We start from the raw sequence: 22,492 nt of genomic DNA on the forward strand, positions 1-22,492 counted from the left end.
TTTCGCCAAAATTGTTTACAACATTATTAGAACATATATGTTTAAGAACGCAAATCTGAGTAAAAAAGGAATTAATGTCAACGGAGAAAAGTGTAATTTGAGGGTCGCTGACGATATTGTTCTTTTTGCTGACAGCATCGATGATGCAGTCTCGCAACTGGAGAAACTATACCTAGCCTTCCTACAAGTTGGATTAAAAACCAACCATACAAAAACACAAATATGACAAATCTTGTGTTAGGCGAAAAGATTTCAGTAAATGACATGCATATTGAAGAAACCACCTCCTATAAGTCCTTAGGGCTTGAGAAACGCATAGGAAGAGATAATCAAACGTGCGAACTAAGCCGCCGCATAGGACTCACTTGGGTGGCATTCGGCAAGCTGAGCTATGTCCTTAAGGCAGAGCTGCCTATGTGTCCCAATAGTCTTTGATCAGTGCGTGGTGACTTACATAGGGTGCAGCAACTTTAACAATAATCAAGAAAGTAAGAAATAACATTGGTGTTATCCAAAGAGCTATGGAACGCTCGATGTTAGGCATTTTTCGTGGGGATCGGATTACGAACAAGGAAGTAAGACGGACAACAGTAGTGACAGATGCCATAGAAAGAGTTATGACCCTCAAGTGGAACTAGACGGGGCACATAGCTAGAATTTTGGATATCAGATCTTCTTCTTCTGGTAGCACTACAACCTTGGGTAGGTCTTGGCTGACTGCACAACTTGCTTCCATCTCGAACGGGCGTCCATGATAGTTGGGTCAGTGGGTAGCCCCATTGTTGTTAGATCTGACCATATATATTATCTCTCCATCGGATTCGTGGGCGTCCTAAGGGCCTTCTTCCTGTGGGGGCTTCCTCCCAGATCAGCTTGGCAAGGCGGTTATTAGAGAGTCTATAAACATGGCCACCCCATCTGAGACGCTGAGATTTAATTTCTTGGACTACGTCGCTCGCCCGATATATCTGCTTGACCTCAGTATTTGTTCTCATTTGGTATTGGTTGCTATTAGGGTCGTGATAAAGTCCAAAGATTCTTCTGAAGATTTTTCTCTCAAAACATCTAAGTTTTCTTTCAATTGCTTTGGTCAGAGTCCACGTCTCACACCCATACTTGAGCACCAGTCTAATCACTGTTTTATATATTCTGATCTTTGATGCTCGTATTAGGCTCTTAGATTTAATAGTATTGTGGAGGCTATACATACATCTGTTTGCTGCCTGAATTCTCTCTTTAATTTGTTCCGTGATATCGTTATCTGGATAACAGATGGACACAGCGAATAATACACTGGAGACCAAGACAAGAAGCATATTAAAGTAGAGGTGGTCTGCCAACAAGATGGTCTGATGATATAAAACGGATCGGCAAAAATTTGATGCAAACAGCACATAAAAGAAATCATGGAAGACTTAGGGGGACCTATATCCAGCAGGGGATAGATCCGGGTTAAATGATGATGATGATATACAAGCGAGACGGGAGATAGCCCGAGCTTTACTTCGCTGTGAAGTATGCGAGTTTCAAATCCTGGCACGGTGAATGGAAAAATAAAAAGCCTTACGCAGCAGTTTAAAATTCTAATACATGAATCTGAGGGTTAGACTGAAATAAGCTGGTGTCTCATCGGCCTATATAGGTGTAGTACGTCAAGGGATAAGGGCTTGGGACTCAGTGATACTCCTCCATTAGATCAGGTTATATACTCAGTTTTTTCTATGTATATTACTTACCTTTCGCTTTAATAGGTGAGCTGGTTATACTTCTTCTAGCTACATCTTTAAATGTTATTGGAGAGTACAATGTCGCTCGAGCAATATCCATTGAGTTACTCTGATGTATTGGTTTAAGAACGTTTCTTATTTCTGGTTCAGATGTTTCCAACTTCGGAATCCCTGGAGTAGGCGACCAATACTCTTTTTCTTCTAACCAGTAGGTTTTCATTGTTCCTAAAAATTAAATACTGTACTTACTGCATGAAAAACTATATACTTACATTTAAAAAAACCCTATGTCCGAGTGTTTCAAAAATCCCTAGTTGTAATTAGTGGAAACGTATGGATAACTAAGCAGGTAACCAAGAACCAAGCGGTCTAAGCGTGTGCTCACTACGGAGACCAAAGGATGGTATCTTAGCCTAGAGCATAGTATCCTACTCTTCATATTCGTGAATTCTGGTATTCAAAGTAATGCATTTATTTTACATATCGATCGATAATATAGTTTCAATCGCCAGGTAAAATAAATACATTATTTTAAATGCGAGAATTCACGAATATGAAGAGTACGATATCATGCTCTAGGCTAGGATACCATCCTTTGGTCTCCGTAGTGAGCAAACCCTAAGGGTTTGTTTACTACGGAGACCAAAGGATGGTATCGCTAGTATCCTACTCTTAATTTTGGTGAACGCGCGCATTTAAAATAATGCATCTGGCGATCGTAAATATGGTACGAGCAGTACTTACGAGGGATATCAGGGAGCGAGGGTCGGCACGGCACCTCGTGATGAGCACAACTTAACTGTTTATACTTTTACATGCATCTGATCCACGACGGAACTGACGTCACATACTGTTTACAATTTCTGACGTGAAGTTGGCGTTGACAGGTGTTTATGTGTTTAATAAATAATAAATATTTTATTTGGTGAAATATTTTAATGTAAAACACATTGTAAAACAGGCAACATTTTGTATTAAGCAAGTATTAAGTCAATAATTTAATTCATTCCTGTTGGTAAATCAAGAACTCATTCCGGAAACCAAGAGTCGGTTATTGTTATGTCAAGTTAGCGGCTACTTTTTATCGGCTACTTTGGACCCTATAATTTTATTTATAGGTTCTATCCTGGATATTTTTATATCAATGCCAAGAACCATGTATCTATCAATGAATTGAGAGCACAAATCCAGCCATTAGAAAAACTGCTGAATGTTTCTACCTGGGAGAAATCGGAAAGACAGTTTAAATTCACTAGATGAACACCATAATATCATCAAAACAACGATTCTTAACAACGATCTACATAAGCAATAATTTCTTTTAATGAATTTTGCAGCGAATAACATTTATGTGTAGTAATAATAGGACTGGACCCAACACGCTCTCTTGTGGAACACCTGCTATAATTTCTTCGCACACCTCAGATTTGCTGACGAAATCGTGATTATATCGAGCACATTCGAGGAATTACAAACTATGGTGGAGGAACTCGCAGACATCTCTGATTACGTCGGTGTCAAAAATGAATACAAAAAAAAAACAAAAACAATGACAAACACAGACAACCCCATATGTCTAATATAAAGACTTGTGAGAACAAATCTACGAATATATCTATCTATCTATCTAATCAGCCCTAAACATCCATCCTTGGATATAGGCCTCCTCTTCCTTCTTCCATGCCTCTCTATCTTGGGCAATTTGCATCCATTTTGACCCAGTGTGTTTCTTCAGGCCATTTGACCATCGCATCTGTGGCCTTCCCCTTTATCGTTTGTGGTTCCACGGTCTCCAATGTATAATCGTCTTAGTCCATCTTTCATCCTTCTGCTTTAGAGTGTGTCCGGCCAACTTACATTTAAGCTTTGCTACTTGGGTTGAGACATCTTTCACTTTTGTTTTGTTACGGATCCATTCGTTTCTTTTCCTGTCTGATAGTTTAATGTTCAGCATTTGTCTTTCCATGGATCTTCCTGTCTTTGCTATTTTTTCCATATTCTCTTTTGTAAACGTCCATGTCTGAGAGCCATATATTAGAACAGGGAGTATACATGGATCGAAGACTCTTGTTTTTAGATATTGCGGGTATTTTACGAATATATCTACCTAGGCCAAATTCTGAAACTTGACAAAGAAAATCACTAGAAGAGCAAGTGAAGGGTTAAGGGAAAAACAAGGAATGTCACGTTATCTTTGTTTTGAGAAAATAGGAAATTTAATGTTTGTGACTACATATCTTTAAAAAATTGCACTGAAGAAATAGTATTTATGTTTATTTAGTAAACTTAAAGTACATTGTATTTAATACACAAACACATTTCAACCAAATTTTTAAAGAACAGAGATAAAAAAATTAAAAAGTAGCTAACTACAAATAAAATCTGAAAAAAACAAGGACTGTCCAAACATCACGTTATATTTTACGTTACAAACATTAGTTGCACCAGCTGATAGAAAGGCGAAAAACAAAATTATGACAATAATAATGACAATAAAAATGATAACAGAAGGAAATACATTTTTTTTTATAGTTTAATGCAATGGTCGCCTGATTTTTTTGACCTTTTGAGAGCAGCCCTTTTAAAATTATAGAATATCTGTGTCTCACGTTTGCGTAACTTATTTTGAATTATTAATTTGCGAATTTCTGCAGCAGCCTTATCATATTTTAATGATTTTAATTTCGCCTGGAATTCATCACATGCTGAACATGTGTCTGATCTTGGGTAACTAAAGGGCAAACGAAATTTGCTGATAATATGTAACGTAAGAAACTTTAATGGTCGGATGTTTTTCTTTGAACAAGTTGAACATTTTTGTAATGTTCAAACTCTCTGGTAAATATTTTTCTTAGAGTCGTGTAAACTGTAATAGGATATTCTAGTTTTTAAAGACTTTATGTGGTTATATAGGTACTGCTTCACGCGATTCTGGATGCAACTTTCTATGCTGGGAACCATGCTTACCAAGTTTGTCTTGTCCAGAAGTTCCTGTAGCTTTTAAATTTTTTTGTAATTGTTCAATTTTGCCCTTAGTTACATCATGTATTGATATGAGTGCTTTAAAACACACATTAATTTCTTGGGAAACTCCATTGGGCTTAATTCTAACTTTATAGGCCGTGCCATTTCAGTCTTTTGAGCTATGGCTTTACAGAAGGATCCTGAAGATACCATGCACAGACAAAGTCACCAATGAAGAAGTAACTACAGCTACGGAGGATGAACACAACCGCAGATTTAGTCAACATCGTGAAGGGCTATACTTAAGACTTGAAAAATCAAGGCAGATACGAGCTACTCCAATGCAGTTTACAAGGTAAAATTGAAGGAAACAGGGCCCAGAACGAAGAAGAATAGTCTTCCTTGCTAACATGAGAGTAGGGTGTAGAAAAATCTCAACACACCTATTCCGTATAGCAACCAACAAAGTCATCATAGCCAGAATTATCACCAACTTTCAGATGGACTGGCATCCTAAGAAGAAGAAGAACTTTCTAACAAACATAAACAAAGGAAACTAAACGATTAAACTCGCAATAAAAACGTAGTTAATTTTTGTTTTTGTTCAAGTGGACTCTCCTTGTTTTTATCTTTCACGCGAGGACATTTCCAGTTTTTTCCTTCGCAGTATTATTTTAAACAGTCATATTTATCGGACGGTTCAAGTTATTATCTACCACTCTACTGTAAATAGTAAATACATAAAATATCTGTTAGAAAGTATCAATATCTCAATTTCTCATAAAATGTGACATTCCCTGTTTTTTCCTTCACCCTTCAAGTATGAAATAGGCAGGATTTGGATAACTTAGTTGCATACTTAAGAACCACAAAATACCTCAATACTTGAGGAGCAAGTATCATGACATATGGATGTCAAACCTGGACCCTAACTAACTTAAATATGAACAAAATAGTCACAACAGAAAGGGAAATATGAGGTATACAACTGTCAGACAGAAAGAGTAAAGTAGATAAGATGAAAAACAAAATTTGAGGATATCACAGCAAAGATTGCCAGTCAAAAGGAGCTTCGCAGGCCACATTCTAGATGGACAGTCCACAATACAACATTATAGACTCTACAAAGATAGACAACCAAGAAGAAGATCACCCAGCAAACAGACCGAGGTGTTAATAACGTGAATTTTGGGTAAATTTGTCACCAATATACGTAAATTGCTTACGTGAATTTCACGTGAAAAATTGGTTGGAATGTCACATTGAAAATCTGTCTTTAAATTACGTGAATAACTCGTCTTCGATAGACGTGTTATTTACCTTAAATAGCAATAAAATGTTGCGGGAAATTCACGTTGCAAATACGTGTTGATTAACGTATCTTTTAGGGAACGTATATATTAGTTTTCACGTGAAAGATACGTCCTCGGTTCACGTAAATAATTCGACCTTAATTAACTTATGAATCACGTAATTATTATCCTCATATAATATGAATAAAACAAGCATATAAAGTATTAACAATGTATTTATTTAGTAGAATTTAGAGACTTTAAAACATTTGTCTTGTATAATTATTATTATACAAGATAATGCACCAAAAATGGTACCGACCTAAACACACATTAAAAACAGAGAACAAGGACCACATGTGGTCCTTGTTCTCTGTTAAAAATATGCCAACACAACACAGGTCACTTTTTATTTCGAACAGGACACTTTCTTGTTTTTTTCTAGTTCCACCATCGACACTTCAACCCTCGAGCAGTGAGGTAAACGTTAATACGAAATACATTATTATAAATAAACCCGCCTAAAATGATTCGAAGGATAGAAAGCTCTGCACGTTTCACTTTTTGTTGTGAGTGTGAGAAATGTAACAAGCTGATATTAGAGGTTATGATCATCGATTATAAAAATCGATTATTTTTAAATTACAGTTAAACTATTCTACTTACTTTAAATTAATATTATATATTTTCTTTTTGTTTTTAAACTTCTTCTACTATTAACTAATTGGTCTTACTAAAAATCCATTTCAATACCAGAATAATATATAAAAAAAAAATAATCCTATCGAAACGTATCTATTATTCGATAAATCGATTAATTTAGTTTTCGAACCAACTATGTTAGTCACTGTGGTCACGTACTGTGGTCACGTGATGGTATTTAAAGGAGGAGAAAGGCTTGGTAGTACGTCATCACCGCGCGCGATTTGAAAATTAGACTCAACATCATTTTAGCTCCTGTGATATTTAAAAAAAAATAGCAAAAATAGCTTCAAATCAAGGTTGGATTGAAATAGTTATACTAAATGATTTTAAAAGCGAAATCATAAACTTTTTGTTTAAATATTGGTATTATTTACATTACTTTTACGTGAAATATGTACATCTAATTTTTCGACGTCCATAAAATACAGTGAGTAAAATTCAAGCGATACGTATTTAACCAACAAAGTTGTAAAAATTTGTTTCCAAAATATTTCTCAAAATTTAACCAAAGGAAGTTATTTCTGTTTCGTGATTATTACGTGAAATAAACGTACCTTTGCGATGTAACCGACATTCACACCTATTATAAAAAACATGTAGTATATTCGTCATTATGATTTTATATTATTCTAATGTCAAACATTTATAAAGGAAGTACTAATAAATAGGTGAATGATTTGGCACTGAAATACGTTTTTTTTTTCGTCATAAATCACCGAGTTACGTATTCGTTGAAATTTGCCGTAAATTTAACGTAATCATCACGTAACTGGGCTCAAGTCTGTTTGCTGGGCACATATACACATATATGATATAGGTATATGACATAAAAAATAGTCGGAACAAATTTGGAAGTATGTTACTCGGCATAAAGATCGATGGAAGAAGTAGGGAAAAGCCTAAATATGTTCAAAAATGGACGATAAAAGACTAAGAAGAATACAAGCACAAACAAGCATTAGTTTATGCTGAGAACACTTGGCTGTTCCCAATATTTATCCGAAAGGAAAAGAATAAACAAAAACATAGTTTAGTTGATATTTTAAAATTGCTATAAACAATTCTCTTTCTTCATCTTTCTGTCTAAAATTAATTTTCAATCTTTATTGGATGCTTTTCACTTCATTTGCGCGATCGGCAGATACTTCTATTATTTGGTGATTTGTCCCTTACTATATAATCTCCTCCATCAACATCATCATCATCATCATCATCATAATCATCATCATCATCATCATCATCATCATCATCATCATCATCATCATCATTATCATCATCATAATTCTCTTTGAATTTATCTCTATGCGGGGTCGGCTTTCCTAATTAAAACTATCTGATCTCCATTCTACTAATATCTCTTAGAGATTTCTTGTAACTTTTTTCACTAATATTTGTCTATTGCCTTTTGCCATTGACTATGGACTATCAGTAACCAAGTCATCAAAAAGAATATCAAAACAATATAGTAACGACAAAAAAGGTCTCCTTTTTGACCTACATGACAGATATAATTATTATAAATTGATTATCACTGTTTGGAGGAATGAAATGCAAAAGACATTGAAAATTATATAAAATTTACAAAATTAATAAAAACTGTTTAATTTTAATTTTTTATAATCATAACTAGACTTAGGCAAATATGCAAATAAAGAAGTATGAAATCTGCGCATAAAGATGCAGTATTTTACCCAAAAATATGCATGTTAATCTAGAAAATATGCATGTAATAAAAACAGTATTTACAATTTTTTCTTTATTTACAAAATTGTTTAAAATATCTTCACATGTTTTATTAATTAACATGTACCTATATATTTTACAAACCAAGCTTATATAATTAAATATTAAAGTAATATTTAACTATTTTAACGAATAAATGATATAGTCGGTTCGCTAAACTCGGACACAACTGGCTAGTGATTTTATAAGTAATTTTACCAATTTAGTAAAATTGGTAAAAAAAGAATTACTAAATAGTTAGAATTTTGCCAATTTTGGCAAAATTGGCAAAAAAATTACCTACTAAAATCACTAGCCAGTTGTGTCTGAGTTTAGTGAACCGACTATATTAAATATTTCGAATTGTGGTAACAATAAATTATCAAATGCTGTTCAAAATTTTCAATTTTTTTTTTCAAATTTACGATAATAGGTGGGTGTAAATTAAGTGGTTCGGAAAATGTCCTAGCTAGTACTTGAACCTTTTCAGAAAAAACCTGGTAATCACTGTTTATTTCCATGGTTGCTTTAAATTTTTGGAAAACTTCTTTCCCAATATGTATTACTTTTAATGTTTTGACACAATGATTCAAATTATTTTATTCAAAATATACTGTCTAACAATAATAATTTGAAAGATTCTAACTGGGTAATAGTTTTCTGAACAAAACTATAGTTTGATTTTATGAATTGCCCTGAACTGTATATTTTCGGCATTTTCAAAGCACAATAATTATTCACAATTACAAAGACACTGCTTATTTTACAACAAAAGTGAAATGGACCGCCAAAATACAAATTTTTACCTAGAGATATAAACTGGCAGATTTTGAAACCCTTGTATCAAGGATCAAACGTGATAAAAATGTTTTCTTAGCACATTGCAATACCAAAAATTTGAATTCCTAGATATTATAAAACAAAATAAAATATTGAGATTTCCAAGCTATTTGTTACCTGAATATAAAGAGATATGTATAGTTACAACCAAAATTTCAAATTATATGCATTTTATGCACACTTATATAAAAATATGCAAAAGTGTAAAATTTTGCATTTTTTATGCATAATATGCAAAATATGCAATTTGCATATTTGCCTAAGTCTAATCATAACTGAGTATGATCTCACTACCTTTTCCTTTTATTTGTATTTCTCCTCTTTCGTTTACTTTATAGCTAGACGGTAAAAGTTCCCTCGTGTATTGAGATATGTGTACTTTCATAGCTTCACTTGTCGATTCCATTCTTGATGCTGTATTCACGCTGTCACCGAACAGACAGTATCTCGGCATTTTTAAACCCACTATTCCTGCAACTACTGCTCCTGAATGAACTCCAACACGAATACGGAGATGTTGACCTACAATAAAAAAATATAAACACTTATAAAACATAGTGTGTTTATCGTAGGGGAGCCCAAGCGGGGATTTCTGCAATTACTCGAGCGCATCAGATTGTCATATGGGGAAAAACCTGGTACCCTGCAGATGTACCTCTACCATATATTGGCTCTTAACACAGGGAGGTTCGTTAAAGGATGTCCGAAAAAAAAATCCTTAAAAATACTCGAAATTGTCAGATTAAGATAAGATAAGTTAAGTACAAGCAAAAGAGTGTATATTTCAAAAATCTGACGATTTGAGCGGGGCGTAAGGAAATGGGTGAGTCAAAATTTTCACAAAAAGCGAATATTTCGCGAAATGGACATTAGATCGAAAAACTGCAAAATACTCTTTCAAAATGTTTTCGAAAAATCTATTGAATGGACCAAATACAATCCCCCACGGAGGTGGGGTGGGGGTTACTTTAAAATCTTAAATGGGACTCCCAAATTTTTATTGCAGATTTGGATTCTTTACGTAAAAATAAGCAACTTTTATTCGAGGCATTTTTTGAATTATGGATAGATGGCGCTATAATCGGAAAAAACGATTGTTGAAAATGGAAAATTAAATTAAAAAATGGAAAGTCCCCACTAAAATGGAAAATTTTACTTAACTTTTTTTGGTTTTAGGACCTAATAATCACAACCCAATAGTTACCCTCGAGTGACTGCAAATTTAGCATACTTTGCTCACCTACCATTATGTATAAATATTTAAAATATTACTCCCATTACCGGTTTTGCCATCTATAATTTGCACAGCATCCTAATGTCCAAGTCTAGTTTACTGTAACCGGGACCTGAGGATGCTGTGCAAATTATAGACAGCGAAACCGGTCGTCGGAGTAATACAATAAATTATTTTGAGTACGTCTCTGTTATCCTATGTAACCAGGTCGTAGAAGAATGTCATGGTTGTGGAATTTGAGAGAGTGGTTTGGCTGCACCACTAATGAACTCTTCAGGTCAGCTGTAAACAAGGTCAGGATAACCTTGATGATTTCCAATCTCCGATAGGAGTAGCACAAGAAGAAGAAGACCCTACGTAAATAGCTTAACCAAGAATATAATTAAGCTGTTGAGTGGAATTTCTCAAATCAAAATAGCTAAATACAACAGCATATCCAATTGCAGTTTATTCTCGAGGCATCAGATTACACACCGCTTCTAAATCAGATTCATCTCATTTACCACCTTTATTGTCTCGAATGCATAGGCGTAACCAGGATGATCCTAAGGGGGGTTACAACTGCCTGAAAGGGGGGTGGTTACAACTACTGGAAGGTCTCTGAGGGCTATGGTGTTAAGCGTATAGAGCTCAAAGTACATCCCAATGAGGGGGGGGTGTTATAACCCCCAAAACCCCCCTGGTTACGCCTATGCTCGAATGTGATGGACAGTATGTAGGGCAAATATCGCAGTGGTTAAAACAAAGAATAACGCAGCACAAATGTGACTGCAAAACAGAGAAAAATTCTTGCGCAGTAGAGCGTTATTCCAACACAACAGTCCATACATTTAATTAATCATATGCTAAGATATTGCATAGAGCAAACAACTATAATAAAAAAAGACTATTCTACAGGATATATCACAGGAAATTCCTCCTTGTGGATAAAAAAGACTATTCTACAGGATATATCACAGGAAATTCCTCCTTGTGGATAAAAAAGACTATTTCTCGAAATGTACCACATAAATAAAAACAAAAAGTCAATGAATTCTAAGACAGATACTTGCAAGTTAAGTGATATGTATTGTAATATTTTAAAATTATGATAAATTGAAAACGTTTAACATTTGTTTTGATAATAAAACTAGTTGTCCTTAATATCATGTAAAAGAAAAACCGACATCAGTACCGCTTCGGAAGTTCGCAGCACAGCATGTGTTTGGTCGATACAATTAGTTTCTTAAAATAAAATACATTTCCTAAGTGAGAACGTTGTGAATGTGATGTTTGTATCTAATTGTAACTTAATTTGTAGTATGTTCCTGATGAAGTTGAAAAAATAAACAATCAACGAAATATCGAACTTTCGAAATAAATGTAGTTTAGATAAGCACCAAAGAGGTATACTTCTTAAAACTGGCTGTGGATGGTAAAGAGCGGATGCATAAACAGCCTCATCATTTTACTCATTATACTTGCATTTTTACTCGAATATAATAAGGCATTTATACAAGTATGTAATACAGGATTAGATCAGACGTGATATTTGTCAAAAGTACATAACTGCCGAAAGAAATATTAAATACTATAGTCTAGGCGCCAGTGGGGTCAACGTGTCCTTTTTAATTCTGATGGACAAACTCAACGATTTCTTATGGATTCTTGGCTGCTGATTACGAATTTCGAGGATGGATTTCGACGCGAGTGGTCAAAAAATTGTTATAAACAATTTAATTGTTTATAAGTCTCTGGCTCATAAACTAAAAGAGAAAAAAATATGTTTCAAATAAAAGTTGTTCCCTAATAAAAAACGAAGAAAAAACGTTTACTAAACTCAAACAATTAGAACTCAAGATATCGTAAAATTAGTGCACAATGCAAATTACAAAAAAAGTATTTTTCGAAGCTTTATCGATCGTATCTCGGCTTCTACGCATATACACGAGCCCTAGAAGGTCTCATTTATTTTAAAGCTTGATTAATAATCTTCCAAACAAAGTTTGTTAGATTACCTTATCTTCATTTGTTTTAAAGTTATGCCCGTTTCAAGTTATAATTTTCTTAAAAAAATTGTACATTAATTTGTTTATAAGGGTTTCAAGCAAATTTAAGCTATAAATATTTATACTTTAATTAACAATAATGATATAAGAACTCAAAAGGAACAATTTGAGCTTATGAAATTGTTCGTAGGTTTATTTTTGGCCAAGATATCGATATTTTAATGGCGCGCTATGAGGCGCAAGATCGGCTGACTGTCAAGTATTTTTCGACGCTTTATCGATCGTAACTCGGCTTCTACGCATGCAAATGAGCTTTTCAAGGTCTCATTTTAAACCTTAATTCATAGACTAAGCACTTAATTAATAGACACTTTCCTAACCTCAAAATATTCTTTTTGAGTTCTTCCATTATTAATGTTAATTAAAGTATAAATGTTTATTGCTCAAATTTACTAAAAACCCTTATAAACAAATTCATGTACAATTTTTTTTTATGAAAATTATAACTTCAAACGGGTATAACTTAAAAAAATGAAGATAAAGTAATTTAGCAAACTTTGTTTGGAACCCTGTTAATTAAACTTTAAAATGAGATCATCTAGGGCTCATTTGCTCGCGTAGAAGCTAAGTTATGATCGATAACGCTTCGAAAAATATAGTCGAGGAAATGAAGCTGAAAAAATGGCAAAACCTCGCAATTTTTTCGTCCAGCATCGATTTATACAAAAATTTGGGATTAGGCTCATTTCATCCTCTAGTTCATTTTCTATATTGAGCCGTTGTACGCTTTTGGTTTTTTAAGGGTGAAAACCACCCCTAATTGTAAAAAATTATAAAATAACATTTTAAACTTTAATATTGTCAACATTTGCTTCTTATTAGTTACATAATGATTGTTTTGTGCTTTAAGATATAATATCACAATATTTCAACCCTTAAAACCACCCTTGTTGGAGCTATATGAAAAGTTTACTTATCCTAAAAGAATAATTTCGGCTTGCATCAATTTACATAAAAATTTGGGATTAGGATCATTTTACCCTGTACTTCATATTCTATATCATGCTCAAGGGCGTTAATTATTTTTAGGGGTGTAAACTACCCTTATTGTCAAAAATTATATAAAAACATTGTAAACTTTAATATAGGTAAAATTTGGTTTTGACTGGTTAAATAATGATTGTTTTATGCTTTAGGATATAATATCATAATATTTCAACCCTTAAAAACCACCCTTACTAACACTGCAATTTTTATAAGTAGACAATTTAATAGATCTATACAGAAAAAAAACATTTATTTACACAAAAATACGAATTAACAAATATATTATATTATAAAAATACACATACAAATAGTTTTTTAGTCATCCAGTATACGAACCGGCTCTGTGGTATTATATAGGTACATTGAAAATGCTAAGGGAACTATTCGAATTTTTCGAAAAAAAAAGATTAGTTTTATAAACATAGCTCCTTCATTTTTGGCGATAAAAGTTTTTTTAATAATAGTTTTGTAGGATTTTTGAAGAGTAATAAGACTGTTTAAATTAAATTCCGTAAGATCGCTTAATTTTTAATTAAGTTGGGTTTAAAAGGCTAGAATAAGGGGATGTTTGCTCGTAAATAGATGTTTTAAACAGCTATATCTCGTTAACTGTTCACTGTAATAAAAATCTATGTATAAGAAAATTTTAGCTATTAAAAATGCTACAATTTAATAGTCTATCATTTTTTTCATATCTCCAGTATTTTCGGAGACATTTTGAAGAAAATAATAAAAAATGCCAAATTGCAAAAAATAAATTTTTCTTTAAACTCCAATTTTTCTAAAATTAGGCCTTTTAAATAGGTCAAACTTCTTGGGTGTATTGATAATATAAATATAAAAGGAATTACAGAAAGGCGAAGACCAATTTTTAGTTTCAAGGGTAGTTAGGGGGTTGTTTTGACTGTTTTTTCGTAGATAAAAACAGGTACCGACTTTTTTATATTAAGTTGCTCAATTTTTATGCTAGAAACTTTTTATTATTTTTTTTAAAAGATCTTATTGTATTCTTGGAAAACATCATGTAAGTTTTCCTGGAAAAATGCAAAGTTTTCCCGTTATTTGGCTTTGATTATTTCAAATTATGTATTTGACGAAAAAAGCTAACCTTTAACATGCCGTATCTCAGTTTGTATTGGTCGTAAAAATATTATAGAAAAACAGTTTCGTTTGTGTTACTAAAAGATACAATTTTGATATCTACAGTTTTTTTTATTAAATGCATACTTTTCGAGTTATTCTCAAAAAACCCTCTAAAAAAGTAGATTTTTCCGTCGAAAAACTGTTACTTTCAACCACAAATAACTCGAAAAATATTAGTTTTACGAAGAAAATGTAAAAAACATTTTTTTCTTAAAATTACTTTTTTCATCGACTTACATGGTTAAAATGTAATAAAAAATTCCCACCCCCCGAGATGGGGTGACAACTACTCCCAAGGTTCTATCGTACAGCAGCATGATATAGAAAATGATCCTTGGACTATTTTCTACCTTCTGTGAAAATTTCAAGTAAATCCATGCTGGACGAAAAAATTGCGAGCCAAAATGCTTCATTTCCTCAACTAATACTTATTTTACAATTTACAATTTGCATTGTGCACTAATTCTACAATATCTTGAGTTATAATTATTGGATTTAAGTTTAGTAAACGGGTTTTGTTCGTTTTTTATTAAGGAACAAATTTTGTTTGAAACATTTTTTTTAGTTTATGAGCCAGACCCTTATAAACAATTAAATTTTTTATAACAAATTTTTGACAACTCTGATCGAAATCCACCCTCAAAATTCGTAATTAGCATCCAAAAATCCATAAGACAACGTTGAGTTTGTCCATCAGAATTGAAAAGGACACGGTGACCTCTATTTGGCGCCTAGACTAGTAGAGATGTACTATCTTTCATTAAAATAGGTAGCCTTAGATGGGCTGGACATGTACCAAGAGCAAATGAAAATTACCCACCCAGACGAACCCTATTAGCAGTGTCAGTAGGAAATAGGGGTAGAGGTAGACCAAGACTGGTCTGGAGGGATGGTGTGAACGAGGACGCCAGGAAGATTGAAGAGGCACAGCAAATTGGTAATGGTGGACGATGAACAGAAACGACTTGCGAATTATACTGGGGAAGGTCGAGGCTAAAGTGGGGTAGCATAACTGATTATGATGATGATGATGATGATATACCTGTTGAAGGGTCCTTCAGATTAGTAATTGCTTCTACCATATCCAGCGCCATATCACAAACTCTTTCGGCATGATTACCTTCCTTTTCTGGCGCACCACTAACAACCATATATGCATCACCAATGGTCTCTACCTGTAAGTAGTAATATAATAATAATAAACATTAGGTACATTATTAAGATTATTTCTCTCTTGGGTTTAATATTATGAACAAGTTAGAACAGGAGCAAATTAACATGGGAAAGGATCACTACAGGAGCAGTGTGCTCGATTGCGGCAATAATGTTAGAAGACCCTGCATTCCAGAGCTACAAATAACACAGCCACACAAAGAAACTACAGCTACCTGAGGAACGGAACGCCAGAATGCTGTAAATATAAAAAGATGATAATTAATGCTATTTATCTATTTTTCTTCGTTTCACATTGCGAGTTTTGCCATATTTTCTTTATCTATGTTTATACTAGTAGTCATATTTTGCGTTCTTTTCCCGAGAGAGCTGTAGCTGTAGCTTCCCAGTGTGGCTGTGTTAGTTGTAGCTCTGGAAATCAGGGTCTTCTGATATTATTGCCGCAATTGAGCACATTGCTTCTGTAGTTAGTAGTTACCCTTTCCCAAGTTAATACACTTTGTTAATAATAATGTGTTATTGCAACGTTGAGAAGGATTATTGCTTACTTTATATACACTGTTTCTTTCAGTTAATTTGTCAAAAATAGAGTACATCCCGTTGAGCATGGATACTACTTCCATAGGAGTAATTCTGCTACATATTTCAGTAAATGTCACGACGTCCGAGAAAAGTATAGACACGCTATCGAACATCTGAAATAAACATATATGAGATTAGATAAGTACTAATAAGTAAGTACTAACAATTACCAATCTTATTTCTTATTATACTTAATTTACTTCGTTTATTTTATAGTTTGACAAAGTACCAAATGAGAAACTAATCGATATCCTAAAAACATCAGGACTCGATGGTAAGGATCTGATCTCAAACTTATATCTTCAACAAAAAGCAACACTGCGATTCAAAAATTAACTGTCCGTGATCTTCACAGTCGGAAAAGGAGTTAGACAGGGTTGCATACTCTCACCAGCGTTATTTAACACATATACTCTGAAAATATCGGTCATGACGGCTCAGTTGGTTGAGGCGCTGTCGATCAACAAGTTAAGTGGATTTGCGATAGAGGTTCGAACCTCAGCCAGGTCATTTGAAATTAATAAAAGGCAAATGTCGTACTATAAAATTCAATAGAATCTACGACTTGGTCTAGAATAAACTGGTGTCAGATCGGCATATGGGGGAGCAGTACGGCAAGGGATAAGGACTTGCGGCTTGGTGATACTCCTCCATAGATCCCTACCGAAGGGCGTTAACGCCTAATAACGGTGTATATATATATACTCTGAAAATATCTTCAGAGTAGCCTTGGACCAATCAGAAGATGGTATTGCAATAAATGGCCAACTTATAAACAATATTAGATATGCAGACGATACAGTATTGCCCACAGGTAGTGCGCAGGAGCTCCAAAGGACGATGGATAATATTGTAGAAACATGTAATAGGTAACAGAAAGTTGGTTTACTTTGGCCATATTACGCGTAAAAGTAAATACTGACTTCTACAGTTGATTCTACAAGGCAAGATTGAGCACAAGAGAGGCCCTGGATATAGACGTATATCCTGGCTGGTCAATCTTAGGAAGTGGACTTGTCTAACACCAACTGATGTATTTAGAGCTGCTGTGAATAGAATAAGATGGGGTCAATGGGGTCGCTAACATCCCTAGAAGGTAGGTACCTTTAGAAGAAGAAGATTTATAGTGTATACGAGCTTAAAGAAAATCCTTACCTCACATGTATCTATAGGATTTTCTCCTTTTCTTAACCGATCAGCCACTTGTTTGGGAATCATCTGATATAACAATTCGTCCGTCCTTGTCATTTCTTCGTCCAATTTCCTCATTGACTCCTCTAACTTTTTACTTTTTAATTGTTCTTGATCTAAAGCTAACTTAAGTTCTACTGACTGTTGAGTACCAGCTAACATCAGGTCCCTAAACAGAAAAATACATATGTAAATATCTTAACAGTAATATTTAGATTTATGTATGTTTCAGTACGTACAAAAGTGGACAAAGTAATAGTGAGACAGTAAGCCAACAACAAGTTACTTGTAGTGAACAAATTAATAAATATTTCATCATCATCATCATCATCATTTGGCTCTACAACTCTATGTGAGTCTTGGCCGCGTTTACTATTTCCCTCCATTGTTGTCGGTCCTGAGCAGTTATTTCCCATTGCTGGACTCCCATTTTGCGTAGATCACTGGCTACTGCGTCCTTCCATCTCTTTCTTGGGCGACCAAATAACCTTTTTCTATCGGGCCTTTCCCAGAATGTGGCGTTCAGAAGTCTTTCGTCACTTGATCTTAGCATGTGACCATCCCATCGTATTCTGTTTGCTTTAATATAGCGTACTATGTTTTCATCTCCATATATTGTCTGGAGTTCATCATTGTGTCTTCTTCTCTATTCTGCTGTTGTCTCTTCTCTGCAAGGCCCATAGATAGTCCGCAGTATCTTTCTTTCAAGTACCAGTAATTTTGTCCAGTAAATAATGACCAGTAAATAATAAATATTTACTTTTTGATAAATTCGGTCAGACTATTTAGATGGAGCGTGCCCGCTCTAAATCGAGGGTTAGATCTTAGTCATAGGATCGAAAATCACAAATTTTGAAGGGAAGAACGCGATTTCACGACGCGTTGATTTCCGTCTTTGGTTTTTATTTCTGCTATTACAGATTTTCTGTAAATGTAAACTGGTAAAGAGTGCCGCGCCACGGTCCATGGGATCTCAGCTTTAGGGAATTCAGATCTAATATTTTTTCTATGTACAGGCGTTCTTAAATACTTACATGATCATTTTCTAGTTATCTAGTGCGTTGACTCTGCTTAGAAGTTTATATTTAAAAGTATTATTGACCTAAATTCTCGTTCAGGGGATAAAAATAGGACCTAAGTAGTAAGTATTTGAAACATTATTGTCGACGGCATAAAATGGTTGACAAATATATTTAACAATATATATTTATGACACAGGCATATTCCCCAAAAATGACTAGAATCAACTTATAAATCTTCTAAAAAAACACAATGCGAGAAAGTGCGAAGACTATAGAATTGTAAGTCATAATATGATCCATTTACTTAAAACATTTCTAAAGGTCATTCACAAAAGAATATCGATGACTTTTTGACAAAACATCGTAACCGACAAAACGCAAATTTTACAGGAGGCGACTTTTTCTTCTAACTACTTTACGGTTAATATAATTAAAATTTTGAAACTGTGATAAATTAGTACATAAAAAAAGATAATAATTAAAGAAAAAAATTGTAATATAACATTCTTTAAATAAATTATGTAGCATACGATACTTTGTGAGACCTTGTCTGTGTAAATTTTAGTTGAAGCTTGTCGCTTAAGATAAACATCGATAGTTTTAAGGTATCAATTTATAAATGAATATTCATAAATAACGTAAGTATCTTAAGTGGAAAAATATTATTCATGACTCATGACAAAAATCGACAAAGAAAAACAAAATTTAATACATATATTAATATGTGACACTCTGATCTTCTTCATCAGTTTCTGCCAATATGTCAGGAATTTCACTTTTGTAACTTAACTCTTCATATTCTTGCACAAACTCCTGTGGTATGACATGTTTCGGACATAGGTTTATGTGTTTTTTAAAGCTTAAGATGTAATCTTTAAACTGCACTAAATTATTTTGCGTTAGACATGAAATAAACAACATCTTTTTGAGAAAATTAAGAAAGATAAAACAAATGTAGGTAATACAATAACCGAAAAATATCAGTTAAAAAAATGTTTGTACAAAGTCATCAACACATTTTTCTGTACCTACAACTTACCTAAATAATAACAAGCTTAAAAATGTATAAATGTAATTGTTTTTGAGCTCTTACACATTATGTCTGCATAACTTGCATGGAACCTATTGATTACTTTTTATTATTAGTTTAAAAAAACTACTTATCAGATAATAAATTTCATTAATTTCATACGAGGTATGTCAAAAAATGTGAATCTTGTTCAAGAGTAAAGTAGCTTTATATTTCACAATATCGAAAATTGTTAATAAAAAAAGTTGTTTGGAATTAAAAACTATGTTTCAATGTTCGTTCTATATTGACTCCCTTACATTTGTTTCAGGTTTCAGTGAACTAACTACGTTGATATAGTTACTACTAAGTTGATATATTTTTGTTGCAAATATAATATTTATGATATGTGCACAAGAACAACTAAAAACCATAGGTTACGTCATTACCAAATTAGTAAATTAGGCTTCAAATTCTATGAAAAAGACAATAATCCATAAAAACAAGTATGTATTAAAAACTTACCGCATCTATTGAATAAAAGGATTTATAAAAACTACCACTATTTTCGTTTTAAATTGTTGGAGCGAAATAAAATTTCCACTAAATTCTAACACATTTAAGATAACACTGAGTAATCCTAACGGTCATTTTGGTCATTGAATCTTATCGTAAGCGGCAAAATATCCAAACGTAAACGACAAGATTGATGGCGTTTACCATCAACTGTCGGTACTACCTTGGCGTTTACGATACCATAGGCACAAAATGAGTTTGAAATACGGTGGTTACGATAAACATTAAATTCAATTTTAGACAATTCGGATGTTATTAGGGCCTCCCTAACACGGGAGGCCCTTTTTGCTGTACAAGTGCTAGGTATTTCAGAGATGCAGGGATGTAAATTGTGAGATATACGTATGCTTTATAGATTACCAGAAAGCATTTGACAGAGTAAATCATGACAAATTAATAACTCTATTGCAAGAAATTGGAATTGACAACTAAGATCTGAGAATTATCAGAAACATTTATTACAATCAAACGGCCAAAATCAAAATAGAAGACCAGTTAACTGATCAAATTGCAATAGAACGAGGAGTACAACGGGGCTGTATTTTATCTCCACTACACACTACTATTCAATATTTATTCTGAATGGGTATTTAAGGAGCTTTAGACGGTTGTGCGAAAGAAATATCAATAAACGGTGAATGGTTGAATAACATTAGATATGCAGATGACACAATAGTTTTTTCCGATAAAAGATTGATTTACAGATATTAACAAATCGCACAACAGAAGTCAGCTCTTAATATAAAGAAGACCAAATTTATGACAATTAGTAAAAAAATAATCCTAAACGCTCAACTTACAATCAACCAACAGAATATCGAAAGAGTCGAACAATATACAATACATACCTGGGCACCTATTTAAATAGCCAATGGGACCACTCAACAGAAATTAAAGAGCGAATAATAAAAGCAAAAGCAGCGTTCGTTAGAATGAGACCCATTTTCAGCAGTCGAGACATATCATTAAAAAAATACATACCGTCTGTTGAAATGCTACATATTCAGTTCTGCTCTACCTCTACGGAATGTAAGCGTAGACACTAAGGCCAGTATTATATTAGGCAACTGGTGACGCCACCAAGTTGCTCCACCAGTGACTCATTACGTCACGGGGCATTTAAGTAAATGAGACTTATTAGACTACGGTAACTGGTTGCGCCACCAGTTACCCATATCGGCCACCAGTTGCCCATAATATTTTGTGTGCTTTAATTTGGTGGAGCCACTAGTTGCGCCACTAGTTGCGTCACCAGTTACCTAGTCTAATAATGGCCTAACTGTCGCATCTATGAATCGGCTCGAAGCTTTCGAAATGTGGTGTTATAGGCGCACCTTACGTATAATAATATTCTGGCTTAATCGAATTCCTAATGTGGAACTCCTGCGTAGAATGGGGAAAGAGTGTGAAATTCTCATGACCATCAAAACTAAACAATTAGAATATCTAGGACATGTAAGGAGAAATCAAGAACGTTATGGCTTTCTCCAACTGATTCTCGAAGGGAAGGTAAATGGTAAAAGCGGACCGGGAAGAAGACGCCTTTCCTGGTTTCAAAATTTTACTAAAGTGGTATAACACGACTACCATTGAACTGTTCCGCGCTGCGGTAAACAAAGTCAAGATAGCCATGATGATCGCCAACATCCGGAATGGATAGGCACTTTAAGAAGAAGATTTTTTTGTAACAGTTTGTCAACTAACCTGCTAAAATCGTGCATCGAGAGATCATTTATGTACAGTCCAGAATGTATTAAAGAGTTCAAATCTGGCATTACAGGCGTCCCCAAATACATCATCATTTTCCAATTGTCCATGTATATCATCTGTCCTAAAAAATTGATTTTATTTACTGATACTAGTCGATTAGACAATTTGTAAATATAAAATACATTAGAATTAGATTTATTTTGGTATAAAAATAAATATAATATTGTGCAGAATCAGCAGAATAAGGGAATCAGAAAGGGTTTTAGCACTAGCGACCATCTGCTAGTAACAGTAAAAATACTGATTGAAAAGTCGAAAAATAAATATCAAGTCCCATTTTACATGCCATTCATAGATTTCTGAAAGACGTTTCACAGCAAAGAAAATTGGGCCATTAAAGACTCACTACAGAACACGGCAGAATTGATTACAGGTACATAATAACATAATAACAAACTTATACAAAAACAAAAGTACCACAATAAAGCACCAATAAATTGGAAAGAGGAGTCAGCAGGAAAAGAGACACAATATCGCCCAAATTGTTCAACAGCCTATGGAAGACAT

The 22,492-nt window shown here is 33.7% G+C and overlaps 1 protein-coding gene across 2 annotated transcripts in view; it reads right to left on the reverse strand.

Annotated features, from left to right (window-relative positions):
• LOC114329289 (soluble guanylate cyclase 88E) overlaps window positions 1-22,492 on the reverse strand; it is a 143,411-nt gene that overhangs the window by 4,947 nt on the left and 115,972 nt on the right. For both annotated transcript variants that reach the window (XM_050661509.1, XM_050661510.1), the window contains 6 exons: window positions 21,920-22,046; window positions 17,573-17,777; window positions 16,384-16,530; window positions 15,705-15,837; window positions 9,545-9,772; window positions 1,737-1,952 (listed from right to left, as the gene is read on the reverse strand). In XM_050661509.1, coding sequence (XP_050517466.1) covers window positions 1,737-1,952; window positions 9,545-9,772; window positions 15,705-15,837; window positions 16,384-16,530; window positions 17,573-17,777; window positions 21,920-22,046 — 1,056 coding nt within the window. The remainder of the gene's footprint in view (window positions 1-1,736; window positions 1,953-9,544; window positions 9,773-15,704; window positions 15,838-16,383; window positions 16,531-17,572; window positions 17,778-21,919; window positions 22,047-22,492) is intronic.

This window comes from Diabrotica virgifera, chromosome 9, assembly GCF_917563875.1.
Source record: "Diabrotica virgifera virgifera chromosome 9, PGI_DIABVI_V3a".
NCBI classification, from domain to species: Eukaryota; Metazoa; Arthropoda; class Insecta; order Coleoptera; family Chrysomelidae; genus Diabrotica; species Diabrotica virgifera.